This window comes from Sceloporus occidentalis, unplaced genomic scaffold, assembly GCF_023333645.1.
Source record: "Sceloporus occidentalis isolate IW3139 unplaced genomic scaffold, rSceOcc1.0.p SCAF_85, whole genome shotgun sequence".
NCBI classification, from domain to species: Eukaryota; Metazoa; Chordata; class Lepidosauria; order Squamata; family Phrynosomatidae; genus Sceloporus; species Sceloporus occidentalis.
Genome location: NW_028317065.1, coordinates 1,813,612 through 1,828,260, shown reverse-complemented (window position 1 = coordinate 1,828,260; position 14,649 = coordinate 1,813,612). Strand labels below are relative to the sequence as shown.

The 14,649-nt window shown below is 40.4% G+C and overlaps 1 protein-coding gene across 1 annotated transcript; it reads left to right on the top strand.

Annotated features, from left to right (window-relative positions):
• The first annotated feature begins 11,310 nt into the window (after nucleotides 1-11,310).
• Nucleotides 11,311-12,658, top strand: LOC149285060 (mitochondrial import receptor subunit TOM5 homolog). Its single transcript, XM_089495874.1, has 2 exons — nucleotides 11,311-11,431; nucleotides 12,624-12,658. The coding sequence occupies exons 1-2, from the start codon at nucleotides 11,311-11,313 to the stop codon at nucleotides 12,656-12,658; spliced, it is 156 nt and encodes a 51-aa protein (XP_089352000.1).
• Nucleotides 12,659-14,649: the final 1,991 nt, after the last annotated feature.

Below are 14,649 nucleotides of genomic sequence, written 5' to 3'. Positions count from 1 at the left end.
ATTTTCCTCTGTGTTGCATTGGAGCTCCGAGCATCTTGGTGCAGATGTCCAGCTTGCGGCAGGGGCAGAGTCCGGGTAAATTGGGAAATACTTACTGGGTTCTAGCAATATCAATTAGTATAAATAAATGTTTGTTATGGCTGCACTTAGTACATAACAGATGAAAAGATATATTGTGAAATGCTTTTATCAATGCAATCACAAGATTCAAAAATATTTATACAGAAATATTTTGTAAATTGCTTATTTTAAGAAGAAAATGGTACAGAGATTTCCATGTGACTGTAGTCAGCAGTTAAGAAACACATGTCTTTGTGAGGATTCACTTTTAGTATTTATTGGACCTGAACAGGATGCTGACCATCCACATACTGTGCTCCCAACAGTCTCGGGTTTTGTGGGGCAATTCCCATCTTCAGGCACTGTCCCGGGTAGTTGCCTTTACAGGAAGTGGGCAGCATGGGCCACTTGGGGAGAACTCTGATCATCTCTGCCTGTTCCAGGGAGGTGAGAAATGAATGGAGGTCCATTGTGGCTCAGATATGGCTAGCTTAGCAAGGTGGCTAGTCAGGTAAGGCAGGTGTCCATGTCTCCCCCCTTGCTGATATTTGGGGCTGGCCCCTCCCATTTTCACCACCCAACACAGGTGTCCTGTGTTGAACACCTGAAATGTTGGGGAGTATTATACCTTGGATTCAGGTGACTGTGATATACAATTTTATTATAATGTTTTTAAACATAATCAAAAGCACTCATTTTGGAGGGTGCCTCACCCTTTGGTAGATATTTTTGGTAAATGTTCAGGCAGTCAGTGAAATGTTGCGTACATAAAATATAACTAATTGATATAATAATATAAATATTTTAACTAATAGGAAATAAATAGTAGACTCGCCTATTCAGATTTAATGTTTAATTAATTTTGCCAAATTCATGAATTTGTACGAACCTCCAAAAAAGGGGAGGGAACCCAAACAAAACATACAAAAAGTGATGACACTACAAATTTTCATTTTATTTTGTTTGCCTAGTTTGTCTGCTGTAGCCAGTACTCATTCTCACTCTCTCTCACATTTTCTGGGGGTATTGCCAGCTCTTAATTAACAGTAGTTACATTTCAAATCTTAAAAAAATGTAGATGTTTTTTTGGCAAAGTTCCCAGAAAATCTGGGCAAGGTTTTAAATGGTTTTGCCAATTAAGTTTTTATTACCCAACAAAATTAACAGTTGCTAATTAACTGTTGGCAACCGTCCCAGAAAATAATCAGGTTAAAAAAATCCCAGAGGTTTGCCACCAAGTCGTGGTATCTTTCCATTATATATGGTACTGGAGCTAAACACACATTTTATGGGCAGTGGAACAAATGTTATCAAACTAGTACATCTTAAAAAAACTACCTACCATAGCAGAATTTATATGCAAATTGCAATTAACAGTGCCTGGAAGAAAAGCTGTGCATTACTTTTCCACAGACCAGCAATTATTATATTATACTTTAGGCCAGCTTCTATTGAAGACACTGTGTAAACACTCCCTCCCCTCTCTTGCGCCCCCTCCCTCCTGTCAGTTTTTTCTCTGTAGTTGCACAGAGAGATCAGAGGAGACCAGACAGCAGCTGGAGAAGGTGAGTGAGTGGGGGGAGGGCAGATACAGGGCTGAGGGAAACGGCAAAGGGAACATACAGGACAAGGAAGACAACGAAAGCACTAGGAAATTAGTACAGAGAGGAGAATAGGAATAAGGGCAGAGGGCACAGAGAAAGCTGGGGGAGAGCAGGGGGCACACACAGGACTGGGGGAATGGATCTATATTGCCAGGCCCAGGATATCCTTCCACTGCACTCTTGTAATATAAAACATACTCCCACATCTCCAACAGCTGCTGGTGATAAGGCTCTGGCGCCTTGCATCCTGGTATCTCAGATTGCCTCTATGGATGTTCGGCATCCCAGCACTCTGACTTCCTACTGCTTTAATCTTTGGCATTTCTCAATTACTATGTCCACAATCTTGAGGGCTCTGACCCCTCTGGTATTACTGTCTAGTTGGCTCATGCGTTGCAAGATTCCTTTGTCTGTTTTGTAGTACTAATGGAGATTCTGGGCATCCATCCTGACTTTGTTGGTGTCCCAGGCGTTGGTTTGGACCACAACAAGATGTATCAGATGCCAACCAGTAAAATAGGAACAAGGACTACAGGGATGCCCCTGGCCATTGTTGCCGCCTTTCTCATAGTGAAAGCGTTATACAAGATGGGTGGTCACTCTGATTCTACAAGTAAAAGTGCTTCTCTGTGGAAAAAGGTCTCTTAAAGAGCCATACCACCAATCATGACACGGCACAAGATGTAAGAACAGACTTTATTGGTCCTGGGCATGGATTATGTAACCAATTTACAATGGAAGGAAATATTGGCTTACACAGGAAACATGAACACTTAACATAATGGCAAGGAGTTAGAGACAACAATGGCACCAGACTAGTCTCGTCACTCCTACAATGGCGAATATACACAACAGAGTGAAAGGGATTTGGAAAGTAACAAGTAAAACAGAAAAAAGAGGATGAACGCACAACACAGTACAATTTAACCCCTGCAAGTCAAAATAAAATTGTAGATCCAAAATTCTTCCTAAAATGGAGGTCAGCATCTGTTACAAACACGCTATTTCATTTTGTAGATCGCAGAATAGAGTAGCATCAATACTTGCATCAATGGCATTCATGTTGAAGGATAAAGACTCATTGTAATTTACATGATCTGGTGATTAAAATCAAGTTGTTCTTTGCAAAAAGACTTATGCTTAAATGTTTTACAAAAGTGAGGCATCAGCACACAACATAATGGATTTTCCAGTATGCTGATGTGTGTAGTTATCCTCTGCATTTAAAAAGATGCATTATATTCTAAGTATCGAACAATGATTAAAGATCATCAAGAACGCTAAAAGGAAATGCATTGCTAAAACAGTAATATTTGTATTTATATAAATGTGAGAGAGGTAATGTCTAATTATGAGGATATTTATCACCATAACCAAATCCTCTAAGAATCAGTATTCTAAAAAAATATTTTTTTCAGCAAACTATCATTCTTCCAATAATGAAAACAATTATACCAATGTTAACTCAAAGATATGTATTCATTGTATAGCTTATTGATTTTTTAATTATTTTGTTTTATTTTTTAATTCTTGTTATTTTTAGCGTAACAAAAAGCATTTTGATGTGTTGTGGAAATAAAAGTGATAAGATGAGGGGTAAAATGGTCAGCGTCGCAGATGAGGGCATCTTGTAGGTATTTTGGGGTCATATGCAGTAAGTATACATTTCCAAGACATCTACTGTGCAACATCACGGATAAGGCCAGGTTCTAAGATGGGGCCAGTTTCACAGATAAGGTCAGCGTTGCAGATTTTGGTGTAAATGAAATCACCATCTGGTAAATCCACTACATGCAGAGCTGCGCGTGAATTGGTTTACACATGTAATTCATGATGAGGCAAAGGAAAAAAAAAACCTGAAAAATAATTTATGTTTGTAGATTAATGAATGATAAAAGTGTTCTGGATACCACTACTGTGAGCCTTAAAGCCAAGCAGATCTACACAAATGTCACAAAGGACCAAAAACAACCCAAGGCCTTCTCATCTATTACGGGCTGGCTTGCTCACTTCAAGAACCAACATAACATGAAAAACACAATCGAGTTACAAGGCTACCTGCTTGAATAAGTGTTTAATGCTGATGAAAAAGGGTTGTTCTACAAGCAAACGAGAAAGCGTATCTACACATCACAACGTTGCCAAGGCACCTAGCTTTAAGGCATTGAAGGATCTTTCCACTTTGCTTTTCTGCGTGACTGCTAGAGGTGACTTCAAATGCAAGTTTTTGATGATGTACAGGGCCCAAAATCCTTGTGTACTGAAAAGCAGAAATTTGAACGACAGACATGCCAGTGCATTAGAGATGGAACTGGAAATATTCTGGATTCTGGATTTGGTTCAACAACTGCTTCATCCCAGAAGTGGTAAATACTAGACTTGTGCATTTGTCTTCGAGGGAACATGAAAACGAACACGAAGAGTGCGTTTTCGTGTTCGTTCCGAAGACACGCCGAAGAGAAGACAGCGGCGGTAAAACGTAGGCGAAGACGAAGACACACACCACGAAGATCTTCGTGATCGTCTTCGTCTACCACTCTTCCCCCCTTCTAATTTACCTTGTCTTCGCGGCAGTTCACGGAAGTGGAAATTTGCAGGTTCGCCATCACGGGTTACAGGGCAGTGCGAATGAGCCTATTGGTCGCCTACAGCGACCTCCTCTGGCATCAACCCCTTCGATGCTGCGTTAGATAACGGGAGCAGAAATCCATAGGTTAACGGGCCGTGCAAGCGACCAATAGGCTCACTCGCATGGCCCTTTTACCCCTTAAGGTGCAACAAGTGCACCAGGAGCCTAAAAGTCTGTACAAGCGACCAACAGAGTCGCTCGTACAGACTTTTAAAACCCCAATGCTGCAACTTACCCTGCAGATCCCACTGGTCTCCCTATTCTATCAATTAAATGTCCGTACAAGCGACTTTATTGGTCGTTCGTACGGACATTTAACTGATAGAACAGGGAGACCAGTGGGATCTGCTGGGTAAGTTGCAGCATTGGGGTTTTAAAAGTCTGTACGAGCAACCAACAGAGTCGCTCGTACAGACTTTTAAAACCCCAATGCTGCAACTTACCCGGCAGATCCCACTGGTCTCCCTGTTCTATCAGTTAAATGTCCGTACGAGCGACTTTATTGGTCGTTCGTACGGACATTTAACTGATAGAACAGGGAGACCAATGGCATCTGCCAGACAAGTTACGGCACCAGGAGTTTAACAGTCTGTACGAGCGACCCTATTGGTCGCCAGCAGGGGGCTCGTCTGCCCCCTGCTCACGACCAATAGAGTTGCCCATACGGATATTTAAACTCCTGGCGCCAGGGCTGCTGCGGTACGCGTTTACCCTGTATTAAACCCTTAACGGGAAAAAACTAAGAAAAAACGAACACGAAGAATGTCCACAAATATTCGCCCGAAGAGAAGACAGGACCAGGCGAATATTCGCGGAATACGAAGATTTTTTTTTCCCGAAGACGAGCACGAAGATGAACACAAAGAGCCCCCTGGTGCCCAAATCTAGTAAATACCCTTACAGCAAGAACTCTGCATTCAAGGTGCTTTTTGGTTTTGCACAATGCACCCATTCAAGTTTGTGAGGAGCTTGAAAATGGCCAATGTTGAAGTTGTTTTCATGCTTCCAAACATCGTGTCTTATCCAGCAATTAGATCAGTGGATCATAAAGTCTTTAAAAGCCATTTTACACTGGAGCTCTACCACAATACACGCATTGCTTTGGATGCAAACCCAGAAACAATAGACTTTTGGAAATGTGTAACAATTTGTCACATTATTGACTATGTCAACGTTGCGTGAGAAAGTGTATCTCAAGCTTTGGCCTGACTGTGTTACAAACTTTGAAGGCTTTTCTTGTGTCCTAATAACATGTGAAAAAAATTTGCAAGCAATCATGGGTTTGAGGCATAAGATTGGTAGAGAAGGTTTTGAAGATAAGCAAGAGGAGGATGTTACAGACATTTTAAAGAAGAGTGGGGTAGAGCTCACATTGCATATTATGGCTCAGCGGGGCATTAAGGACAGTAATGGCGATGATGATGGCCATAAGCTAGTGATTCCAAAGATCATGCCTCTCACTATAGCTAAAATTCATAGATGGACATCAGTGGTAAAACATCTGTCCAAAGAGACAGAGGAATCTGATCTTATGATGGAACGCAGCTGCAACAGTTCTTCCCTACGCCAAGACTCTTGAGGCAGAGATTGAAACAAACCGTGCTGACACTTCTAGCCAGAAAACAGCCCATATTGTCAACAAGTTCTGAGGGGCAGAGCACAGAGGAGACAGCTGATGTTCCAGATGTTGTGCTGCTGTTCATCTTGACATCTTCATAACCAACTGCAGAGGGCCAGCAAGCAACCTCCTGCTTTAGTTTTTGTGACAGCTGCAACTGTTGAGTGGTACAATATAATACAGTGACTAATAAGGCCATCACTCACAGTCAAAGGTAAAATTCAGATACATTAAATTTAATTTTTTATTTTTATTTTAATGTTTTCAAAAGATTGTACATACAGTGCTATTACAAATGAAACAGTTTATAAAATATATTTTTTAAATGCCCAGTATTATAAATAAGAAGAGTGCACAAAATGAGTTTACAGTGATCAGTAGTAAGAGTGTATGGTGAACAGGGTCCCACAGTTCACTCTTTTCTGATAAGGGCAAGGGTTCACATATTTTTGTATTTACAGTGTTTTCAAGGAACCTTCAAGTAATGAGGACTGAGTGTATCTGTTTGTTTAACTGAAATATATTAAATTACCTCTTCTGGGTGCTTCCACACCTTTACAGTGTTCAGGCCCCAGCAGGGTTTAATCCCAAACCATGTCATAGGATAAAATGTTTATTTAGTAATCCATTTTACATACACAGCATCAGTCATCTAGAAATATGCCATCTAGTGGCAAACAACCCCTAATACAATATTGTGAAATATTTTTTTTTGCTGAAGTCAATATTATATATATATATATATATATATATAATTTCACCATTATATAGAACCATCGTACTCTGCAATGCTCACTCAGCTGTCCTAAAATATGGTATAGTCCTTACTTAACCACATAGGTTAAACAACTAGCAACGTGTAACGTGTATGAAGTATAAACCATTAAGCCTGAAACATTTCCCCATGACCATCATCATGGGTTCGTCTTGTCTTTTAATCTATGTGGTCAAGGGAAGATTCTATATATTTTGTTTCAACAGCAGTAGCGCAGACTAAAATTTCAAAACTAGTAGCATGACATCCACAGAACCCCCGATATTTTAAATTTTATTTAATGTAAGGAAGTTTTACTCAATGTCAGGAATATTTACTTTACTGAGAGGGTGGAGGATAAGTGAAACCTTTACAGCAGATAATCTACCAAGATTGTAGAGGGTTTTAAGGAGAAGAGCGTGGACCACCGTGTACAAAGCAGCAGAAAGGTCCAGAAGGATTAGCAGATGCTGGGGAACCTTGATCCTAACCCTGTTGCTTGCCCGCAGCAGGGGTAAATGAACAAACAAAAAAAGCACGCCCGGAACTGCATGTCCTGGGAGTCAGGCAATACGAATTGCGCAACCCAGATTATAGGCTGCACCCCCATTTAAAGTCTTTCAAAAAAGTGTGGCCTATAATCTATATATTAAACAATCTACTAGGAATGGCTTTATTTTTGGAGGAGAATGTGGACAGATTCTACCACAAACAGCACTAGAGGTTTTACTGATAAATTACAATATCTAATGAGAGATGTATAATGTTTGTATAATGGGAAATTTGCAATAAAAATGTATATGAATATGTTTAATTACGTAGGGTTTTTTACTTACACATCGGACAAATTCATCAAAACTGTTACCATTAAATACAATCTGGAGAAAAAGAGAGCTAAGAGAAATGTCAATTAAGATACCTACAAGATCTTCAATATGCTATTGTTATTTTAACTGGATTATTATAGAAAATGTATAGAGGAACTAAGCAGCTGGAGATTCTCGAAAGGAAATGCATTCATGCATAGTACATAAAAGTCAAATTGCTCTAACCATCAGTAATTATCGATTAAAGTGTCTGTATGAAAGTGAATGCCTTATGAGTGGAAGAGGATGCTTGCACATCAAAGAGTAAATATACATCCAGTACACAGAAAATTAGTTTTGTACACTAAATGGCAAGTCACATTATCGGTTAGTAATTGTCAATATCAATATCAATAAGGTGGTAGAACCAAAAGTATTGAGTCCAACAGTTCCAGTAAGTGGTACCAAATGTTAGGGCAGGCACCAGGCCCGGACTGGCCATCGGGCACACCGGGCATTTTCCTGGTGGGCCGGGGGGCCCAGGGCCGGATTGACGTAGGGGCTGATGGAGCTGCAGCTCCAGGCACCTACCTTAAAATAGGCTCAGTCAGGACCGGACTGACTGGGCCTATGCGGCCGAATTAACGCAGGGCTTAAGGGGCACCTGCCCCTTAAGCCCGCAGCAACTGCGACCGTGTCTGCCTCTCTAGGAGGCCGGGCAGCCCCAACCAGGGCCGACGTTAGGGGTGCGCGGCTGCACAGGGCTTAAATTAAAACATCGGGTTTTTTTTTTTTTGTTTACTTTATTTAACATCCTTCATGTTAAATAAAGTTTGTTTAACTTTATTTAACATGGAGGATGTTAAATAAAGTTAAACCCCCCCGATGTTTTAATTCATGCCCTGTCTAGGAGGCCGCGCACCCCTAAGGCCGGCCCTAGTGGGGGCTGCCCGGCCTCCTAGAGTGGCGGACCCGGTCGCAGTTGCTGCTTACTCCGGCAACAAGGTAAGTAGGGTAAGGGAGGGGGGTTAGATAGAAAGGGGTAGATAGAGGGGGTACATATTGAGAAATGGGGAAGGGGGTACATAGTTAGAAGGGGCAGATAAGAAGGGGATGGGGAGAGGGGGTAGTGTGAATGCGTACAAGAATGAATGAATAAACGTGTGGATGAATTGTGTGAATGCGTATGAGAATGAATGAATTCATGTGTGGATAAATTGCTTGAATGATTTGTGAGACTGCATTAATGAATATGTGTTAATGTTTTGTGTGTATGAGTGAGTAAGTGTTTGTGTCTATCATGAATGTTTAAGTGATTTGGGGAAATGCAAAGATGGTACATGAAGGGTGGGCTTTAAAAATAAATAAATAAATAAAAATGGGCTGCTCAGTCTTAAATGCCCAGGCCTATTTTTTGTCCCAGTCCGGGCCTGGCAGGCACCTTCTCACTCAAAAATGGTGCACAGGCTCAAACGCAGACAGGCGGCAAGATTCGTAATGCAGGCACAGTCCAAGGGTCAAGCTTCACACCCGCTCTCCCACTCATATGTATGTGTTCATGTTTATGTGTTCATGTTATGTATTTTTTCTTGTGCTGGTGTAGTTTTTGTTTTCTTCTTTTCTTTTAGTCACAGGGGGAAGTCATGGCCAGCTCCTTTTTCTTTGGAATATCTGGTGGCTGGAGAAGGCTTGAGGAGACGAGTTCTGTGGAGGCTGACGGTACCCAGAACGAAAGCTCTTGTTAATGTGTTGGGTTATCTGCCTGTCGGTAAACACGACAGCTGGAAAGATGGTTATGTTTATGTATGGTTATGATGTGCTGGTTTATGATGTTTTAATAAAGCTGTGGCCAACACCCTTATCTTTGGGGTGGGATTGGGCTTTTGCCATGCTTAAGGCTTGGGTCTAAGCAGTCAGGGCAGCGGCCAATAACTGTTGTATGCAAGCTTTGCTCTTACTGGGCATAAGTGCAAAGCTTGCATACATCAGTTATTGGCCGCTGCCCTGACTGCTTAGACCCAAGCCTTAAGCATGGCAAGCCTTAAGCATGTGGTAAAAAAGCATGTGGGTAGTGCTTTTTCCAGGCTACGTCGTTACTAGTACTGTTAAATACATAAAACTTTCCCAAAGTTTATTACGGTATTTAATCATCAATAAATCAAGAATTTGTCTCATTCATATCTTCACTAGGAATATTTAACTGACGTGTGATATAAAAGCAGGCAATGATTGTTGCCATAAAATATGAAAACGCATCTTTAAGGTTTTTGTGCTTTGTGCATTTCACAGCACATTCCACTAAAGAGGAAAAGTATATTTATTACCTCCACCGGGGTGACAAGAGAAAGTTGCTGATCTGGTACTAAAATTAAAAAAGCAAACTGCCAGCTAATTTAATGTCAGATCTGCTGGCTGACATTCTGGAAAAAAAGCTCTATCCCTGTACCAGGGCTGGATTAATGTAGGGGCTGATGGAGCCGCAGCTCCAGGCCCCTACCAGAAAATAGGCCCAGTCAGGGCCAGACTTGCCCACCGGGAAACCAAGAGACTTCCCGGTGGGCCGGCCGGTTGAACACCAGAGCTGGGTGATTCAATGCGCCCTAAAGTTAAAGCGTCTCGCTTGTAGACGCCATCACGCTTGTCGCGTAATGCCTCAGTGAGGCTCTTCGTCCGGCCCCCTTAGAGACCCGACGTGACACTCGAGGGGGCGGGCTCACACGGAGTTCGTCGTGTGGCAGTTGGTCCCGTGGAGGAGAGCAAAGAGCAGGCAGGAAAGTCTGACACACCGACACCAAGACACACATACACCAGGACAGGCTCTGCCACACCGACACCCACACACACACACCAGGACAGGCTCTGTCGCACTGACACCCAAACCCACACACCAGGACAGGCTCTGCCACACTGACACCCAAACAAACACACCAGGACAGGCTAAGCTACAAGAATAAAAAAAAAATTCTAATTTATTTATTTCCATAAAAAGGCCCACCCAAAACCTTAGCACCAGGCCCATGATGCTCTTAATCCTCCGGCCCTGCCTTGTACCATGCACAAGGCTAAAAAAATAGAAAAAACAGACACACAGCCGCATATATTTAAATACATTTATTTTAACACAAAAATGGACTAGAATGGCAGCTAGAATGAAGACAAGGGTGATGGGAGTTGTAGCCCGCAGAAGCGCTAAAATGTTGGCATACTTATGGACATGCACTGACAACCTATATTTTGTATTTTTAGCACAATTGTATGACTTAACCATAGTTGTATGTGACTAAACCGTATTATATTGGGTACTGTTTGGTACATGAGCTGCTTGTGAAATCTACACTCGCGTACAACCACATGTATTGGAAATATGTCATAAGGGAGGTGAGAAATTTTAAAAAAATATTTATCGGTTTCTTTATTTTGGAAAATTACCAGAGCCTCCCACTGCCAAATGTGTCCCAGCATTTAAAAAGGTTAAAAGTGCTTTCAAAACTAAATGCTACATCGTCACCATCATGCTTATGTTGAATACCAAGAACCTCACGGTAAAATCGCCCTCGTTCATATTTCTTCTCTTTAGCATTTGATTATTCCATTTATTTACATTATATGCCTTAAAACTCTGGTTTGCATATACGAAATTTATCAGTAACTCAAAAGCTATACCCACAAAAAAAAATCGCACTGCATTAAAATGTCCCTCGTCGGCAACCATATGACGTACATTTCCTGCGACGTTTGTAGGTGATTTTCTTGCAGCGCCGCTGTTTCTGACCTCCAGGTTATTAGACGCTGCCTGCCCGTCCTTTTGCCCTCAGCTATCGCTCGCCCGCGCCTCAGATATGTTTCGCTTGGAGAGCATGGGTCCCAAAGCTGATCCGGAGGAGCTGCGGAAGAAGATGCGGCGGGACGTGCTGGTCTCCGTGCGGAATTTTCTGGTCTATGTAGCATTGCTACGAGTCAGTAAGTAATGGGCACATGGTTGGTGGAGAGCCGGGCAGAGAGGCCGGGATCACATTGTTGAGGTGATGTAGGAAGTCTGTTGTTTTACGTAGGATTGCAATGTATTCAAGTGGAAAGTCCGGTGTTTGACAGCTCAAAAAAAAATAAATGTGTATTGTTTGTGAGACTTTAACATGGTCGCTATCCAGTTTAAAGCCATTGGCAACCGTTTTAGATCTAAGGGAGACTATTTCGGAAAACCTGGGACAGTGTCTTAAATGCTAGCAGATGTACCTTTGTAGGCACGCAGAAGGGGTTATAAACGAATTTGTTCTTCTGACTTGGATCAAGCATTGGGAAATAATTTTTAAGAAAAATCTAATCTAAAAACTATTCTGAATAATTGAATATAATAAGATGTTTGGGTTATTTTTTTTTTACTTTAAATAAATAATTGAAGTTTAATATGAACCATGTTTTTAATCTATTGCCTCCTGAGATTTGTATTCAGGGGAAAAAATCATTAATTTGACATGACGTTTAAAATAATGAACAGAAAATAAAGCTGTAAAATCGTATAGTTTTGTAAAGTTTGTTTATGCGTAATGTTTTCAATCTGTTATTGTTGTCTAATCTACTAGAACACCCTAAATCAAGACACATTATGACACCCTGTCATAATGCCTTGATATAAAATACATAAATAATAATGTTATTAATAATAAAACAGAATGGTTCTGCTATTATGACTAATAAAGGTATATAGAGGAAATTCTAATTTTAGAAGCAGGACTTTAATAACCCCGCCATAAAGAGTTGGCTCAGTGTGGTGTTTGAACAGGGAAGGTCTCCCAAAAAAGCAGGCCTTGTCAATGCTAACTTGTATTTCTTCATACTACAATTATGCTCAGATAGAAAAATATATATATATTTATCATGTTACTTAACCTTTAAGCATATGTTTTGTGGAGGTGCTGACATTCTACAGTATAGCACAATATGAGGAATTTGATTTATACATTTATAGGAGCAGAGAACCCTTATGGTCATAACGTTTTATACTGCATGCTTCAAATGACTAGAATGTAAACTCAGAAGAAAAAGCAATTTATGAGTGCAAGTCCTTGTAACTGATAGTAATGTTAATAACCATATACTGACAAATCATTTACTGTTATAGAAAACTCATTTTTTTTACCGTGTCTATTTACAGCTCCGTTTGTCTTAAAGAAGCTGGACAGCATATGAAATAATAATGTAATTTCACAAGAAGTTCTACACAGATGAACTGACCGAAGAAGGGCATTGGATATGTTTCTTTTCCTTAACACTGAGACTATGGAACAAAAAAAATGAAGATTTGGCCGTGATGTAATGCTACAGAATGCAAAGACTATTGTTTACCCTTTACACACAAAGTTTAATTTTAAATGTCAATATAAGAAGACCACACATACCAATCTTTCCTTCACTGATATGTTATGCCTGTACTATAATTATGTTTCTGGACTACAGAATGCAGTTTTTTTGTTTTTATTTTGTAAACGTGTGTTCTCTGCAAGCTGTGTAGTACTGTTTGAAATGTATAACTGTGATCCTGCACCAATGCAGCCTCACATGAACATCTCATATGACATAAGATGTTAAACTTTGTTTTTAATATACATATCTATTATATGGTGTATATGCCTCATTAAGTTTGTGAAATATTACGGGATGTTCAAAGTAAATGGCAACAGATTGGTTAAACCAGCCAATTCATGGACGCCAGGAGACAGATCTCCAAATAAACTGATCTAATATTCATATTGCTTGATACAGTGTTCATAATAGTTCACTCCAGTTGTGACAACTGTACTGATACATGGTTACTATAATTTATGCAAGTGCCAGTCTTTTGGAATTTTATGTACAATTCTGTGCCTTCTAAAAATAATTATATTTCCATTTTGTGATAGGCAGAGTGGAGTGTTCAGTTATGCCAGCCTGTTCAGATGCACAGGATAGCCACCATTTTATGCAGTTGCCATGTTTTGAAGCAATAAGCCACAAAATATAGATTGCTCTACTATATGGAATATGTTTTTTACCTATCTATATGCAAGTTCTATGAGAAAGCTTAATACAGTCATGGAAACTAACAAGGAAATGAAGTATGGGCATTGTCAGGGCATAAAGCCCAGAATGTTTTGTTTGGCAGTCCTGAAATTAAGGGTCTCTGGAGGTGCCCAGATCTTACCTCTTCATCAGGGTTAAAAACCTTCCCACATCTTTTTTCAATTTATCGCTGCTTGTGTATAAATAGCAGAACAACACTCCAATATTTCTGGTGCTTGAACTGGGCTCCACCAGCACCCCACAATATCACAAATAAAGTCGCTCAGCACTCCGGTAGTTCAGTGAGGTATATTTAATTCAGCAATACGGGCAACGTTTCGACCTTACGGTCTTTATTGAGCCCTGGCTTTATCGTTGCTTGGACCACATGATAGAGGGAGTGATGAGCAAAAAACGAAGGTAAAGCAATCTTAAATTAAAAATGGCTGTAGGTTGCGAATGCAGCCGATGTAGATGTTAGTATACGATGTACTGCTAAAAGGAAATGTGAAAAGGTGCATGAGAATTTGGTGCAAGACACATTAACTATTGGGCTGTAGCCCCCAGTGTTTTTGGAAACTAGAAACATTAAGACGTTTGGGTCTGTTTTTTTTTTTTAAAGATGTCTAAACAGTGTCACCTAGTGGTCAACCAAGATAATTGGAAATTTAAAGGAATGTTATAGCTGGTAAGTAATTTCTCAACATGTCCTTAAGAGTCTTAATCGTGAGTGGATCAATTTTAAGCTTTTATGAGTAGAAACAGAAAACAGCATTACCAACCAGTGATGAGAAAACCTGTTCTATTCCAAAAAAGAGCAAATCCAGATTATGAGGATGAAAGAAATTGTAAAACACAAAAGCAGGTGCCTGGGTGTTACAGGAGGAGTGTCATTCTTCTCGAAAATACATTTTCTCCTGAGATTGCGCATCTTTAGTATACTCTAAGTTACGTGTGCTTTATGCTGTGTACTGTCACCTATATGTGCAGTCTAACACCATACACCAACACGCATGCACACACACTCTCCAAAACCATACACCAACCCACACTTACTCACACATAACTTAACATCTACACTTACATACACACACACTCTATTCCCTCATCCTTGCTGCTCACCCAAATTTCCCTCCCTGTTC